The sequence below is a fragment of the Lacerta agilis genome, chromosome 10 (genome assembly GCF_009819535.1).
Source record: "Lacerta agilis isolate rLacAgi1 chromosome 10, rLacAgi1.pri, whole genome shotgun sequence".
Taxonomy (NCBI): domain Eukaryota; kingdom Metazoa; phylum Chordata; class Lepidosauria; order Squamata; family Lacertidae; genus Lacerta; species Lacerta agilis.
Genome location: NC_046321.1, coordinates 25,629,417 through 25,642,898, shown reverse-complemented (window position 1 = coordinate 25,642,898; position 13,482 = coordinate 25,629,417). Strand labels below are relative to the sequence as shown.

The following is a 13,482-nucleotide window of genomic DNA, read 5'->3' as shown; positions in this document are numbered from 1 at the left end:
GTGATTTCTAGCACTTGCTTGGTTATCTTACATATTTCTTGTATGGTTGTTGTCCAGAATAGTTGGATTTTGGGGCACTCCCACATGTGGAAGTATGTGCCTGTGGAAGTGCACCCTCTCCAGCATTTTGGTGAGGTTCCTGGGTATATTAGCGCTAATTTTCTTGGCATTAGGTACCACCTGTAGGTTAGTTTCAGGTTGAATTCTTTTCATTGATATGGATTTGAAGGGGGGTTTAGACCACATTCTGGTCCATTGGGTGGGGTTGATTTCATATCCTATGTCATCCTCCCATTGTTTTTTGATTGTGTCTAGGGAGTTCGTGGGATTTTTGAGTAGTATTTTGTATATTGCGGATACCATCCCTTTGCCGTGTCCCTTTGTCATTAGGATGAGGTTTTCGAAGGTTGTCAGGGGTCTAGTTGCTGCTGATTTTACTGCTGGATTGTTTAAGAGGGCATGTAATTGGTGGTGTGTTAACCAGGGCATTTGGGTGTCTTCTAGTTTATCTTGTATTTCTTGTGTTGATAAGGGTTTGTTATTTTTATAGAAGTCTGTTAGGCAATATAGGCCTTTGGTTTGCCAGGTTTTTATTTGGAGGTTTTGTGCTGCATGGTGGAATAATGGGTGGTAGGCCAGGGGTGTTAGTGGGGATGGGGTTAGGGATAGTTTGCCTGTTTCTGTTTTCATGCTTTGAACATGGTTTGTGTGTACCTGTTAAGTGTTGTGGGAATTTTCCTTAGTTTGTTTGGGAGGAGTGGGTATGCTGTGGTACAGATATTTTCAATTGTGTCCCGCTCTAGGTGTATCCATTGTTTTGTCTCATCTTCTAGTATATATGGGATTATATGGCGTATTTGGTTGGCACTGTAATATGCTTCTATGTTGGGGATTCCCCATCCTCCTTCTGAATTGACTGATGTTTTAATGTATTTTTAATTTTTTGTTGGAAGCCGCCCAGAGTGGCCGGGGAAACCCAGCCAGATGGGCGGGGTATAAATATTATTACTATTACTATCCAGAAGGAGGAATAATCATGTCTGCTGCCTGGGCTGAGGTTAACACAATGTGGTTGGGGTCCATTTCAGTCCCATTCTTCTTTCAGTTCCATGTAGAACTTTGTCAGATTCTGCACCATCTCCTCCAACTTATTAGCCTTGGCTCTGAGCTCATCTGCCTTTTCGGTCTTGGCACCTTTTGACAAGTGTATGGCATCCTTAGCAATGCAGACAGCATCCACTGCAAGAAACAACCCAGACAACACACCCCCTGCCACTCTAGCAGACTTGCTCGCTGCGAGGGCGGTTCCTTTAAATGCCTCATCAACCTGATCAATTCCCTTGATTGCATTCCTGGCTACAGTCTCTACTGTACTTGCTTTCTTGGCCAAAGCCTTCAAAGCAGGATTGGCGTTAGCTATCGCCAATGCCTCTACATGTGCTACAAGGTCTGTCGCTTTGTCAACCACACGTGGAATGCCCTTAACAACAGCACAACCCGAAGCGAATGCCGCTTTGGCTACTTCCAGATTAGCGTCATCTGGGGGCAGTTGATAGTTGAAACCAATTTTCTCGAGGCTCAGCACCATTCTTAGGCTTTCCTCACATTCGTTTATCAGTTCTTGCGATTTTTTCTGCTCCATTGAATGAATAATGCGCTCGGACACACCAGCAGAAATGCTAGTTACTCCTGACGCTATCCCTAAGCCCATGCCTGTGGCTGTCAGGATTAAACTTGCGCCTGCTGTTACAGGGGTCAAAGCCAGTCCCACGATGGACAGGATACCAGAAACTCCACTTACAGAGCTGGCAGTAATGCTGGCAATGGTGCAATCCTTATGGGTCTTGTCAATGTCGTCTGCCCTTTCCCGAAGGCATTGGATGCACGCCTCAATCTCTTCTTTCTTGACAGGGAATTCTTTGAGAAAATGAGCAATAGCTTCATCAAGAGCTTTCTCTGAAGGAATGTTTCCTGCATTTCTGCAAATATAAATACATATTAAAAGGAGGCTAAAAGATAGCCCCCCCCCCCAAAAAAAACCCAATTTCCTGCATCCCCTACAAATCAGTGCTTCCTGAGACATAAAACTAATGTGTATGATGTATATAATTACAGAAACATGTAGAATCCAGTATTTTAATTGAACATGGAAAATGGTTTTTGGCTGAAATTCTAAAAAGTGGCAGGGGGAGGAGAACAAAAGGCAGATTTCCCAATACATCCAATGCTCTGCTGGGCTTTTGCTAGAAGGCGGAAGTGACGGTGGTGCAGTGCTCATCTCCCGTTTTGTTTTGCATTTTAATTTCCCCCCAAAATTCACTTCATGAGCTCCAGAATTGGCATTGCTTCCCTCCTGTTTGGGGGCTTATTTTGGGAGAGTGGGTAAGCTACGAGTCCTTTAGATCAGTATGTTCCCCCAATCTGTTCCCTGCACACATCCTGACATAAGAGCAGCTTAATGCTCTGGGCGTTTCTGAAATGCTGGAGAGGAGATCTATGAGGCTGGGTCTCCCATTCTATCTGCAAAAGAGTGGGGTCTGATGCTATGGTCCCTGGGATGTCCCACCTAGCATGGTCTGGAGGAACACGGAAGCACCTGGTGAACAGGGTGCCCTCCTGCGTGCTACTATGCAATTTGGAATGATTATAAATGCCCCCTGTTATACTTTCCTGTTTTGATTTCGCCTGGTGTTTTAATGGCAGGGGTTCAGCCACTTGAGTTAACTTGTATTGATTTGGAAGTCCACTTCGGAGTTTTAGTTCATATTTGCTTGCTACTGGTGTGGGCTTTTAATTATAGCTGATCTAAATCTGAGGAGAGCATTTTTTTGGGGGGGGGAGGGGGAACCCAGCCAAAGATTGGGAAGTGGGTGCCAAAGTTTTCAGGGTAGTAGTACTTATATATTGTAATAGAACATGGCCTGTGATCTGCTTTCTTTCTATTCTTAGTATAAAAGCAGTACAGGCACTACATAGTGTGCGCCTTAAATGGGGCTGCTAACACCCCTTGGAAGATGGGGAAAGGGGCTGCCCTCTTTTTCCTCTGCACAATATCCCTGGTATGCAGGACTCAAAACAGGATCAGATAATAGTCTTTCTCCGTTTACTCTTTTTTCTAGTTTACTGGGTCTCTCTCTCTCTCTCTCTCTCTCTCTCTCTCGCTCTCTCTCTCTCACACACACACACACTTTTCAAGTTTATACATTTCACTAGTTTTACATTCATTTTGCCATTTCAAAACTTGACTTCCATCCCCCTCTTTCTGCAGTTCCTTAAATTTATTCTTCTGCATATCCAAATTAATTTGCTCATTTATTCATCTTCTTTAAATATAGACGCTTATTAACACTGCAGGTTGTTACAATAATCCTGCCAATGTTTTTATCTGTTTATAATTTATCTGTAAATATTCAATAAACCATTTACATTATTTTATTTTTTAAAAAATTGTTATCTTGATTTCTTATTCTTTGGGTAAGTTTCACATTTTCTGCATGTTCCATAAGTTTTTGTATCCATTCTTCCTTTATCGGGACTTTTGCTTCTTTCCATTTTGGGGCAAGTAACATTCTTGCCACTGTAGTAGCATACATGAATAAGTTTCTATACATTTTAGGTAGTTCTGTCGCTATAATTCCCAAAAGAAAAGCTTCTGGTTTTGTTTTGTTTTTAACAAAAGTTATTTTAAGCATCCTTTTCATTTCATTATATATCATTTCCCAGCAAGCTTTGACCTTACTACAAGACCACCACATACGATAAAAAGAACCTTCTTTCTCATTACATTTCCAACACTTACTTGATTTAGATTTATACATTTTTACCAACTTACTCAGTTCCAGTTATAGGTAAGTAGCCGTGTTGGTTTGCCATAGTCAAAACAAAATGAAAAATTTAAAAATCCTTCCTGGAAGGGTTTTTTTTTATTTTGTTTCAACTTACTCGGTGTTAGATACCAACGATATATCATTTTCATATAAATTTTTCTTAGACCACAGCATGCTATAAATTTTATATCCATATTCCACAATCGTTCCCATGCTTCCATATCTACAGTCATACCTTGGAAGTTGAATGGAATCCGTTCCGGAAGTCCGTTCGGCTTCCAAAACGTTCAGAAACCAAAGTGCGGCTTCTGATTGGCTGCAGAAAGCTGCAGCCAATCGGATGCCCCGCCAGATGTTCGGCTTCTAAAAATAGTTAGCAAACCGGAACAGTCACTTCCGGGTTTGCGGCGTTCAGGAGCCAAAGCGTTTGAGAACTAGGATGTTCAAAAGGCAAGGTACAACTGTATATTATGACCAATATCTATTGCCCAATGTATCATTGAGGATTCTGGGAGATGCTTTGGGCTCCTTTTATATGCAATGAACAAAGGTAACTAGAATACCAGCAGCTTGAGAACTACCTTTGGAATTCTGACATTCTCCAGAAGCAATTTTGGCAGGTGCCTCACAGTTACTAAATGGTAAATCCACTCTTCTCAGCTTGAGTGTACTTTAGTCTGGAAAGGAAAACAACTAGATAGTAAGGATGAAGGTGAACCAAGATAAGAAATCTCCCAATGAAACTAACTTGAACTTCATATTCCGGCCATATCTGTAAGCTAGAAAATACTTTTGACCAAAATTTGCATTTATTATCAATATTTTTGCACTACACTTCGGTAAGAATTGCCATGGTACGTTTTCGGAGGGGGGGTGTGCAAAAGCAATTAAAATGCAAATTTATTTTTATTTAAACAATTTATAAACAGTGGTACCTTGGTATGCGACCGTTTTGGTTTACAAACATTTTGGATTACAACCACGTCAAACCTGGAAGTGCATGTCCCTTTTTTTGGATTACAACCCATTTGGGGGGGGGGAAGGCCCCATTGGCAAAAGCGCGCCTTGGGTTACAACCTGTTTTGGTTTACAACCAGATCTCCGGAACGGATTATGGTTGTAAACCAAGGTACCTCTGTATCTCTTACCTACAATGGTCTCTAGGTGGTATGTAAATACACAACACATAAAACAGTTAAAACCATAAATTCAGACTTTAAAAAAAAAATCTAGCAGGCATTTTAATTAAAGTCACTGGAAGTTCAGTAGGGAGGAAGCTTGTCTGACCTCAACGGGAAGGAAGTTTCATAAAATTGGGCACACAATAAGAAACATGCAGTTCCTTGTGCATACGAGCCATGCATCCAAGCCGTTGGGGATCACTAACTGGCTTCCTCCAAGATTTAAATAATCATAAAAACAAAGGGGGAAAGCAGAATGATATCTTTAAAAATATAAAAGGAAAGGAGAGGGGCTATCAGGTTTAAAACTATAATGGTACCTTGGGTTAAGAACTTAATTTGTTCTGGAGGTCTGTTCTTAACCTGAAACTGTTCTTAACCTGAGGTACCACTTTAGCTAATGGAGCCTCCCGCTGCTGCCACACCGCCGCCGCACGATTTCTGTTCTCATTCTGAGGTAAAGTTCTTAACCTGAGGTACTACTTCCGGGTTAGCGGAGTCTGTAACCTGAAGCGCCTGTAACCTGCAGTGCCTGTAACCCAAGTTACCACTGTATGTCTGAAAAAATAGGAAAGCAAATGTTTTTCCTGGTACCAAAATGACAATGGAATCTGTGCTAGGTGGAGAATGTGAACATACCATAATTGAGGTGCCAATACTCTAGAAGGCCCTCTGTTCCCTACCCACTACACCACATGGGACACAGGCAGTCCTTCAAGTATCTGGGCCCCACATTGAGATATGTTTTAAAGGTCAAAACTTTTAAAATTGGGAAATTGAGCCTACAGACTGACTGGAAACATAATCATGTAACCCAGACTCCCCCAGCTTGGGAGGCTCTATACCTGTTTTTGTTTTTTTTTAATATTTTTATTAAAGATTTTCAAAGGTAGTATACCTGTTTTGAACTATATCTCCCTTCAGTCTCAGTAGGTCCAAAATTCTCCCCTGGTTGGAGAAGGTTATGTAACCCATTTAACTGACTAGTATTTCAGCCCAGTGATATTTCCCATGCAAAGGAGGGAATGACAGGGCTATCCTTTGCCCCCAGTGCTCTTTGCTTTATCGGTAAAGCCATTTGCAAACACTGTTAAGAGGGAATCCTAGCATAAAGGAGTGTCCACATGGGCAGTATGAAGTAAAATCAGTTTGTTTGCCAACAATGCTATAGACCTGCTGGCATCTCTTTCATTTTTGCAGTACAGTGGTACCTCGTGTTATATACCGTCCCCCCCTTATGAATCCTTCGGGTTACGCGCTCCGCTAACCCGGAAGTAGATGCCCCTTGTTGTGACCGGAGGTACCACTGTATGACGTAACATCTGGGTTCAAAGGTAACTTGCACAAAATCAAGAATTAAGCCAAGCAATTTTTCTTTTAGGATTCAGGAAACTATTAAGTATGCCAGTGCAAATGTTTAAACACAGAATGAAAGTACCTAGGAGGAATCCTCATTATTTCAACCAGGCCCGATCTCTTAGAAAACAATTGCATTAAGCTAATTAGATCTATTAAGGCAGAGTGGGGGGAAATTAAAGCTAATGTGGCTCATGCAAATCCACACACTTAAAACGGTTGTTGCCAAAGCTCCTGTTTTACTTTCAATCTAAACCAGTGATAATCCCTAGGAAATTAATTAAGAACTGGCAGAAGATACTGAGTGAATTCATGGGGAGTAGCGTCAAAGGCCAACATCTTAGGGCAGGGATCTAAATGTCTCGAAACAAGTGTCATAATAACTGTGCAGCTCAGCTACAATTTGTTCACATCTTACTTGATCCATCATGTCAAACTGAATGTCAGGCTTTAGGTGGGGAATGGACCTAAAAAGCTATACCCCAGAAAGCCTCCAAACTACTGCCTGCATAAGTTTTGGACAACAAGTCCCATTAGCACCAGTTGCTATTGTTTGGGTATGAAGGGAGTTATAATTCAAAACATTTATAGCAGGTGCGCAGAACCTCTGCTCTACAGGCCAAATTTGGCCCAGCATGAGTCCTAGTTTGACCTGTGAAGCCATTTTCCCCAAACCATGCCCACCTGCTGCACACCCGACATCACATTCAGTGCACAGAATAAAATACAGGATAAAAACAAGTAAATAAGTAAAACAAAACAGCAAAACAATACCCCCCTCCCCACAGACAAATTTTAAAGGCTGTAGAATATTAATCAGCCAAAAGCCTGGTTGAAGAGGAACGCTTTTGCCCGGCGCCTAAAAATATATAATGAAGGTGCCAGGTGAAACTCTCTGGGGTACAGCATTCCACAGAGAGCCACTACAGCAGGCATAGACAAACTCGGCCCTCTAGATGTTTTGGGACTACAACTCCAATCATCCCTGACCAGCTAGGGATGATGGGAGTTGTAGTCCCAAAACATCTGGAAAGCTGAGTTTGCCTATGCCTGCACCACAGAGAAGGCCTGTTCTTGTGTTGCCATCTTCCAGACCTCACATGGAGAAGGCACACAAAGAGAAGCCTCAAATGATGGGTGGAGAGGCCAGGATGGTTTAGATCAGTGCCAAATTTCTTATATTCCATTTCTCATACTCGGGGGAGGGTGCCCATGCTAATGTTGTGAAAACAGCAACACTCATGCCCAGGAGGAACTTATCAGCAGTCAGTCAATTCAAACTTTATTTGACTGGCCATAGCATCAACTTATGAGCAAAATGGTGGTGAAGTTTTTAGAAATATGCACAAAAAGGGGGAGGGGGGCTAAGCAAGAAATTCCATAAACAGCCCTATGACAAATGATCATGGCCAGTCAGCACAGAAAAATTACTGTCATTTAAAGGGGAAAAAATGTAAAATCAGCAGGGAGGGGGAATGGAATGGAGTACTCTGGGGGAGGGCATGGCTGGCCTCATTGTACAGGAGCTCAGAAAAAAAAACATTTTTTCCGGGGGGGAAACGAAACTTTTCGGAAAAATTGAAAAAAATGCTGCATTAGCACTTCTTCTTTTTTTTTACCAGATTGAAAGTCATTCTGTTACTTTAGAAATCTAAAATATAACTATGGACAATTTTAATGGGCATAAAATTATCACAACTAGCATATTAAAAATATAGTGTATCCAAACAATTATTACAAACAGAATTTACTTTTAAAATAGTATTTATTTGTATTTGTAACAAATGGAGCAACAATCTCCTGAACTGTTTACTAGTTTATGTGGAACCAAAAAAAACTCCACAAAACAATTTTTAAAAATCCAGAAGAAACAATTATTCATATTTCTTCTCCACAATATTTAAAAAAAATTCTCATAAAAAGAACTGAAGAAGGAAGTGGGACTAAGTTTCAATAAATGGGCATGAAATTTAATCAGAATCATTTTCTGAGCTGTAATTAAGTATATACTTTCAGGCCCTTTTTGTTGTTCTATATTTTCTTCCAGTGCTTTGAGGCCTAGAGAAGAGGAACAGAACCAATGCATACCACATGCATGCAAAAACAAAACTGAAACCTTTTTCTTTTCTGGTGACAACAGCACCTCCTAAAGGAAGAAATATATGTTGTTCTTGTATTGGAGAGTTGAGTTTGTAACCTAGGACTTGCTTGTCCTCACAGAAATTATAATAATCTGATACCGTACAATTTTTTTTAGAAATGATTTATAAAATATTTGAACTCCTTATCTTAAAAATTTTATTCATCATGTTAAAATAAAACATGCCATAATCTATTTTTCCAAAAACAAAAAAGGCTTCAGGAAAAAACTGGGGGGAAACCGCCCCCCCCCCCGAATTTTTCTGGCTTTTTTCCAGGCCTTCACATCTCTATGAGGGAAGAGGGCCAGGCTGCATGTTTCATGGGAGAATCATCACAAGTGGGAGGCCCTGGCATGAGTAACAGGGTGGGCTGCTGTGGCGGCTATGCAGGTACAACTACGTTCCCAGCCTCGGGCTGCTGGAATCAGAAGACACAGAAGCTTCAGCATCTGACAGAGGAAAATAGAGGTAAAATAGGCACTGAGGAAGTTAAACAAGGAAGCCACACTTTGTTCCCACACAAAGAAATGTGGAACTCCTTGTTTTTCCCCATGTATTCCATTTCTGAGCATACTCAGCCTCACTGCCATATATTTCTCCTCTTCTGTTGTATCCCAGCATCTCACTCAAAATACTATCATATTCAGAATTACAAAATTCAAAGAGCATTGTTTTGGCCTACAAAATTAAAAGTTAGGGAGACAAGCTCCAGCTTTGGTTGATAACTCAGTACATAAACAGAATGCACTCCCCCCCAACCTGTTCAAATAATGTGGAAATGGTTACTGTATTTATTAAGGAGGTGCAGTTTGATATTACATGTGTAGCAATGAACTTGATTGCCAACCTAAACTCTCCCACCAGCCTGGTCCACTTGCCTATAGCATAGATGTGGCACCTGATGCCCTCCAGATGTTGCTGGACTACAACTCCCATCATCCATGACTGTTGGCTGTGCTGGATAGGGCTGGTGGGAGTTGTAGGCCAATGGCACCTGGAGAGCAACAGATCTCTCACATCCACCAAGAACCCACAGGCTGCAGCCTAGGTGTTCCTAATAAAACAACCCCAGTAGCTCACAGGTGAGAGTTCCAGAAAAACATCTACTTCTGCTTCATTGACTACGCAAAGCATTTGACTGTGTCGACCACAGCAAACTATGGCAAGTTCTTAAAGAAATGGGAGTGCCGGATCACCTCATTTGTCTCCTGAGAAATCTCTATGGGGGACAAGAAGCTACAGTTAGAACTGGATATGGAACAACTGATTGGTTCAAAATTGGGAAAGGAGTACGACAAGGCTGTATATTGTCTCCATGCTTATTTAACTTATATGCAGAATTCATCATGCGAAAGGCTGGACTGGATGAATCCCAAACCGGAATTAAGATTGCCGGAAAAAATATCAACAACCTCAGATATGCTGATGATACTACCTTGATGGCAGAAAGTGAGGAGGAATTAAAGAACCTTTTAATGAGGGTGAAAGAGGAAAGCGCAAGATATGGTCTGAAGCTCAACATCAAAAAAACTAAGATCATGGCCACTGGTCCCATCACCTCCTGGCAAATAGAAGGGGAAGAAATGGAGGCAGTGAGAGATTTCACTTTCTTGGGTTCCATGATCACTGCAGATGGTGACAGCAGTCACGAAATTAGAAGACGCCTGCTTCTTGGGAGAAAAGCAATGACAAACCTAGACAGCATCTTAAAAAGCAAAGACATCACCTTGCCGACAAAGGTCCGTATAGTTAAAGCTATGGTTTTCCCAGTAGTAATGTACGGAAGTGAGAGCTGGACCATCAAGAAGGCTGATCGCCGAAGAATTGATGCTTTTGAATTATGGTGCTGGAGGAGACTCTTGAGAGTCCCATGGACTGCAAGAAGATCAAACCTATCCATTCTCAAAGAAATCAGCCCTGAGTGCTCACTAGAAGGACAGATCCTGAAGTTGAGGCTCCAGTACTTTGGCCACCTCATGAGAAGAGAAGACTCCCTAGAAAAGACCCTGATGTTGGGAAAGATGGAGGGCACAAGGAGAAGGGGACGACAGAGGATGAGGTGGTTGGACAGTGTTCTCGAAGCTACTAACATGAGTTTGGCCAAACTGCGAGAGGCAGTGAAGGATAGGCGTGCCTGGCGTGCTCTGGTCCATGGGGTCACGAAGAGTCGGACACGACTGAACGACTGAACAACAACAAGCTCACAGGTGCCACACCTGCCTATAAGAAAGCTGGAGGTGGATCAACTCACCAACCCTTTTCTCGGTTTTGCTGATAGAAAATGAAAGCTTATCTCAAATTCTCTCCAGTAAACACCTCTCACTCTCTCTCTTTCTCTTTTTCTTTCTGTCTCTCTCATACATACACCTTCCCTCTCATCCTTGGTGGCTGCTGATAGGAACAAGGAAAGACAAAAGCAAACACACACAAAGGGCTGCTCTTCTTGACTGTCGCCCAATCACCCTAATCTGCTAAATTCGGGGTGCAGGGTGTGGATTCCCATGAAGCCAAATTGCGCCCCCAGCACACAACAAGAGTAAGGTACCAGCAGGTTTGGGGGGGAGTCACAAAGTTTGCAGAAGGACCAAAAGCGACAGACTAAGCATGCGAAACGAGCATGTAATCTCGATTTGATTGTTGGATGGGAAACAACAACAAAGCTGTGTGTACGCGTGTGGAAATGGAGTTTCCAAGGAGGAGGCATAGCTGGCTGGCGCAATGAAAAAGAACCAACCATGGGCTCTGTCCTGCAGCGTTTTGCGGCAGGTTCCCCTCATCTCCCAACTCTCGGATAGTCATGCAATTCTCCTCGAAAACTTAATATGCTATTAGACTCACCTTTCTGATTTCCGGATGCCTGTTTTCTTCGACACGGAGGTTCAAAGCTGTCAGAGGCAGATCAGAACAAGAGAGGGTCAGAGGGGAAACCGAAACTGAAACGCGGAGGGACTTTGGGCTTGTCGGCACACGTGAACACGCGAGAGGAATCCAATGGCAGGAGATGTTTACCGTTTGGACGCAGGGAGGAGAGGGGGGTTAAGTCCAGCAGCAGAAGCTCCGTCGACGGTGCGCTTGTACAGTATTTGTTTTGAAAGACGAGAGGGTCTCCGCGAGAGTGTGGGGCGGGCAGGAAACTCAGTTGAGAAGGGAAGGAGGTTGGTGGACGAGTTTATGAAGGGAGAGAGCCCGGGGATGAGGGGGGATGCAGCGGGTGCGAAAGAGGAGAGGCTGCCTGCTCGTGCGCAGTCGGAGGCGCGGGGAAAACCCGTGCTGGGGCACAAATGGGCATCCAGGAGGACCCACGGATTCCACAGGAGCGGCCCTCTTGCGGGGAAGTCGCTGCGGCTCCTCGAGGCGAACTTGCAGAGATTGAAATCCCAATTTATTCCAACAGGAAAATCCGCCATTCCCCGCCCCCCGCGCATTTCCTGACAGCACTTCCAACATTCAAGAACGCAGTCGAAATATATTTTTAAAATTAAAAAAAAAAATGTCCAGTAGCACCTTAGAAACCAACTAAGTTGGCAGGGGGTTGGACTGGATGGCCCTTGTGGTCTCTTCCAACTCTATGATTCTAAGTTTGTTCTTGGCATAAACTTTCGTGTGCAGGAAAGCTTATACCAAGAACAAACTTAGTTGGTCTCTAAGGTGCTACTGGACAATTTTTTATATATCTTTCGACTGCATCAGACCAACACGGCTACCTACCTGATTCAAGAACGCAGTTTAGTGTTGCAAACCTACTGTTCAGTCTTTTTGAGACGGATACTGGCAAAATGATTGTAACTGCTTGCTTGCTGTATTTTCCATGGAAAAATGCTCAGATCAGCTATCCCTGACCTTTTCAACGACAACAATGTATTGTTTATACCCCGCCCATCTGGCTGGGTTTCCCAAGCCACTCTGGGAGGCTTCCAACAAAATATTTAAAATACAATAAAACACCAAACATCAAAAACTTTCTTAAACACGACTGCCTTTTCAGATGTCTTCCAAAAGTCAGATATTCCAAGGACACATTGTAACTAGGTAAAAACAATTAAAGATGCACATCAAGTAGGCCTGGTGTGCAGGTGTATGGGCTGGGGAGAGTCACATGGGTCAGATAAGAGAGGCCTGGTGGGCAGCATTTGGTTACTGGGCTTGAGTTTCTCCACATCTGCCCTAGAGGCCTAAACCATTTTCAAAGGTCACATGATATAACCTGTGCCTCTTCAAAGAGGCAGAAGCTCACCGTAAGACACCCTTGACTGCCTTGAGGTAGTTACAGGTAGGTAGCCGTGTTGGTCTGCCATAGTCAAAACAAAATAAAAAATATAAAAATTTCTTCCAGTAGCACCTTAGATACCAAATAAGTTTGTTCTTGGTATGAGCTTTCGTGTGCATGTATCTGAAGAAGTGTGCATGCACATGTAAGCTCAAGAACAAGCTTAGTTGGTCTCTAAGGTGCTACTGGAAGAAATTTTTATATTTTGTTTTGCCTTGATGTAATTTGTTTGAGTGACTTAGAAGATAGTTCATCCAGCTGTTTCCAATGGGTGCTGTGTAGGCCAATTTGTTAACTAACGGAAAAGATTTTATATACCCTGCCTTTCTAGCAGTGTATAAAGGCAGCAGCAACCGCAATCCATAAAAGCAGTGTTACAGGATGATGAAAAATGCAGTAAAACAATTACAGCTATAAAAAGCCAGGGAAGCCCTAACCCAATAGCAATAAAAACTGCAGAAATAAATTAAATCAAACAATGGAAACACCTGGAGTAGAAATGCAAACACAATACTTAACTAGCAGAACTAACTTCTAACCCTTCAAAACTGGGGTATATGGGACAAACCTTTGCCTGGGACAGATAAGAAAGATGGCCCCAGGCCAACTGGGGTGTAAGTGCTTTCTCTCGAATTGCCTCCTGCCAAAATGACAGCCCAGGGAAGTTATAAAATAGCCGCCTTAATGAACATGTTGCAGCAGCCAGGTCT

The 13,482-nt window shown here is 42.6% G+C and overlaps 1 protein-coding gene across 2 annotated transcripts; it reads right to left on the bottom strand.

The window, feature by feature from the left end:
- Positions 1-1,010: 1,010 nt before the first annotated feature.
- Positions 1,011-11,423, bottom strand: LOC117054106 (apolipoprotein L6-like). 2 transcript variants are annotated; one of them, XM_033162583.1, is made up of 3 exons: positions 11,344-11,423; positions 4,409-4,504; positions 1,011-1,979 (listed from the first exon to the last, which is right to left on the bottom strand). In XM_033162583.1, the coding sequence occupies exons 2-3, from the start codon at positions 4,423-4,425 to the stop codon at positions 1,085-1,087; spliced, it is 912 nt and encodes a 303-aa protein (XP_033018474.1). In that variant the 5' UTR covers positions 4,426-4,504; positions 11,344-11,423; the 3' UTR covers positions 1,011-1,084. The 2 variants fall into 2 exon arrangements, with proteins under 2 accessions (XP_033018474.1, XP_033018472.1); XM_033162581.1 differs by lacking the exon at positions 11,344-11,423 and having other exon boundaries at positions 4,409-4,571.
- Positions 11,424-13,482: the final 2,059 nt, after the last annotated feature.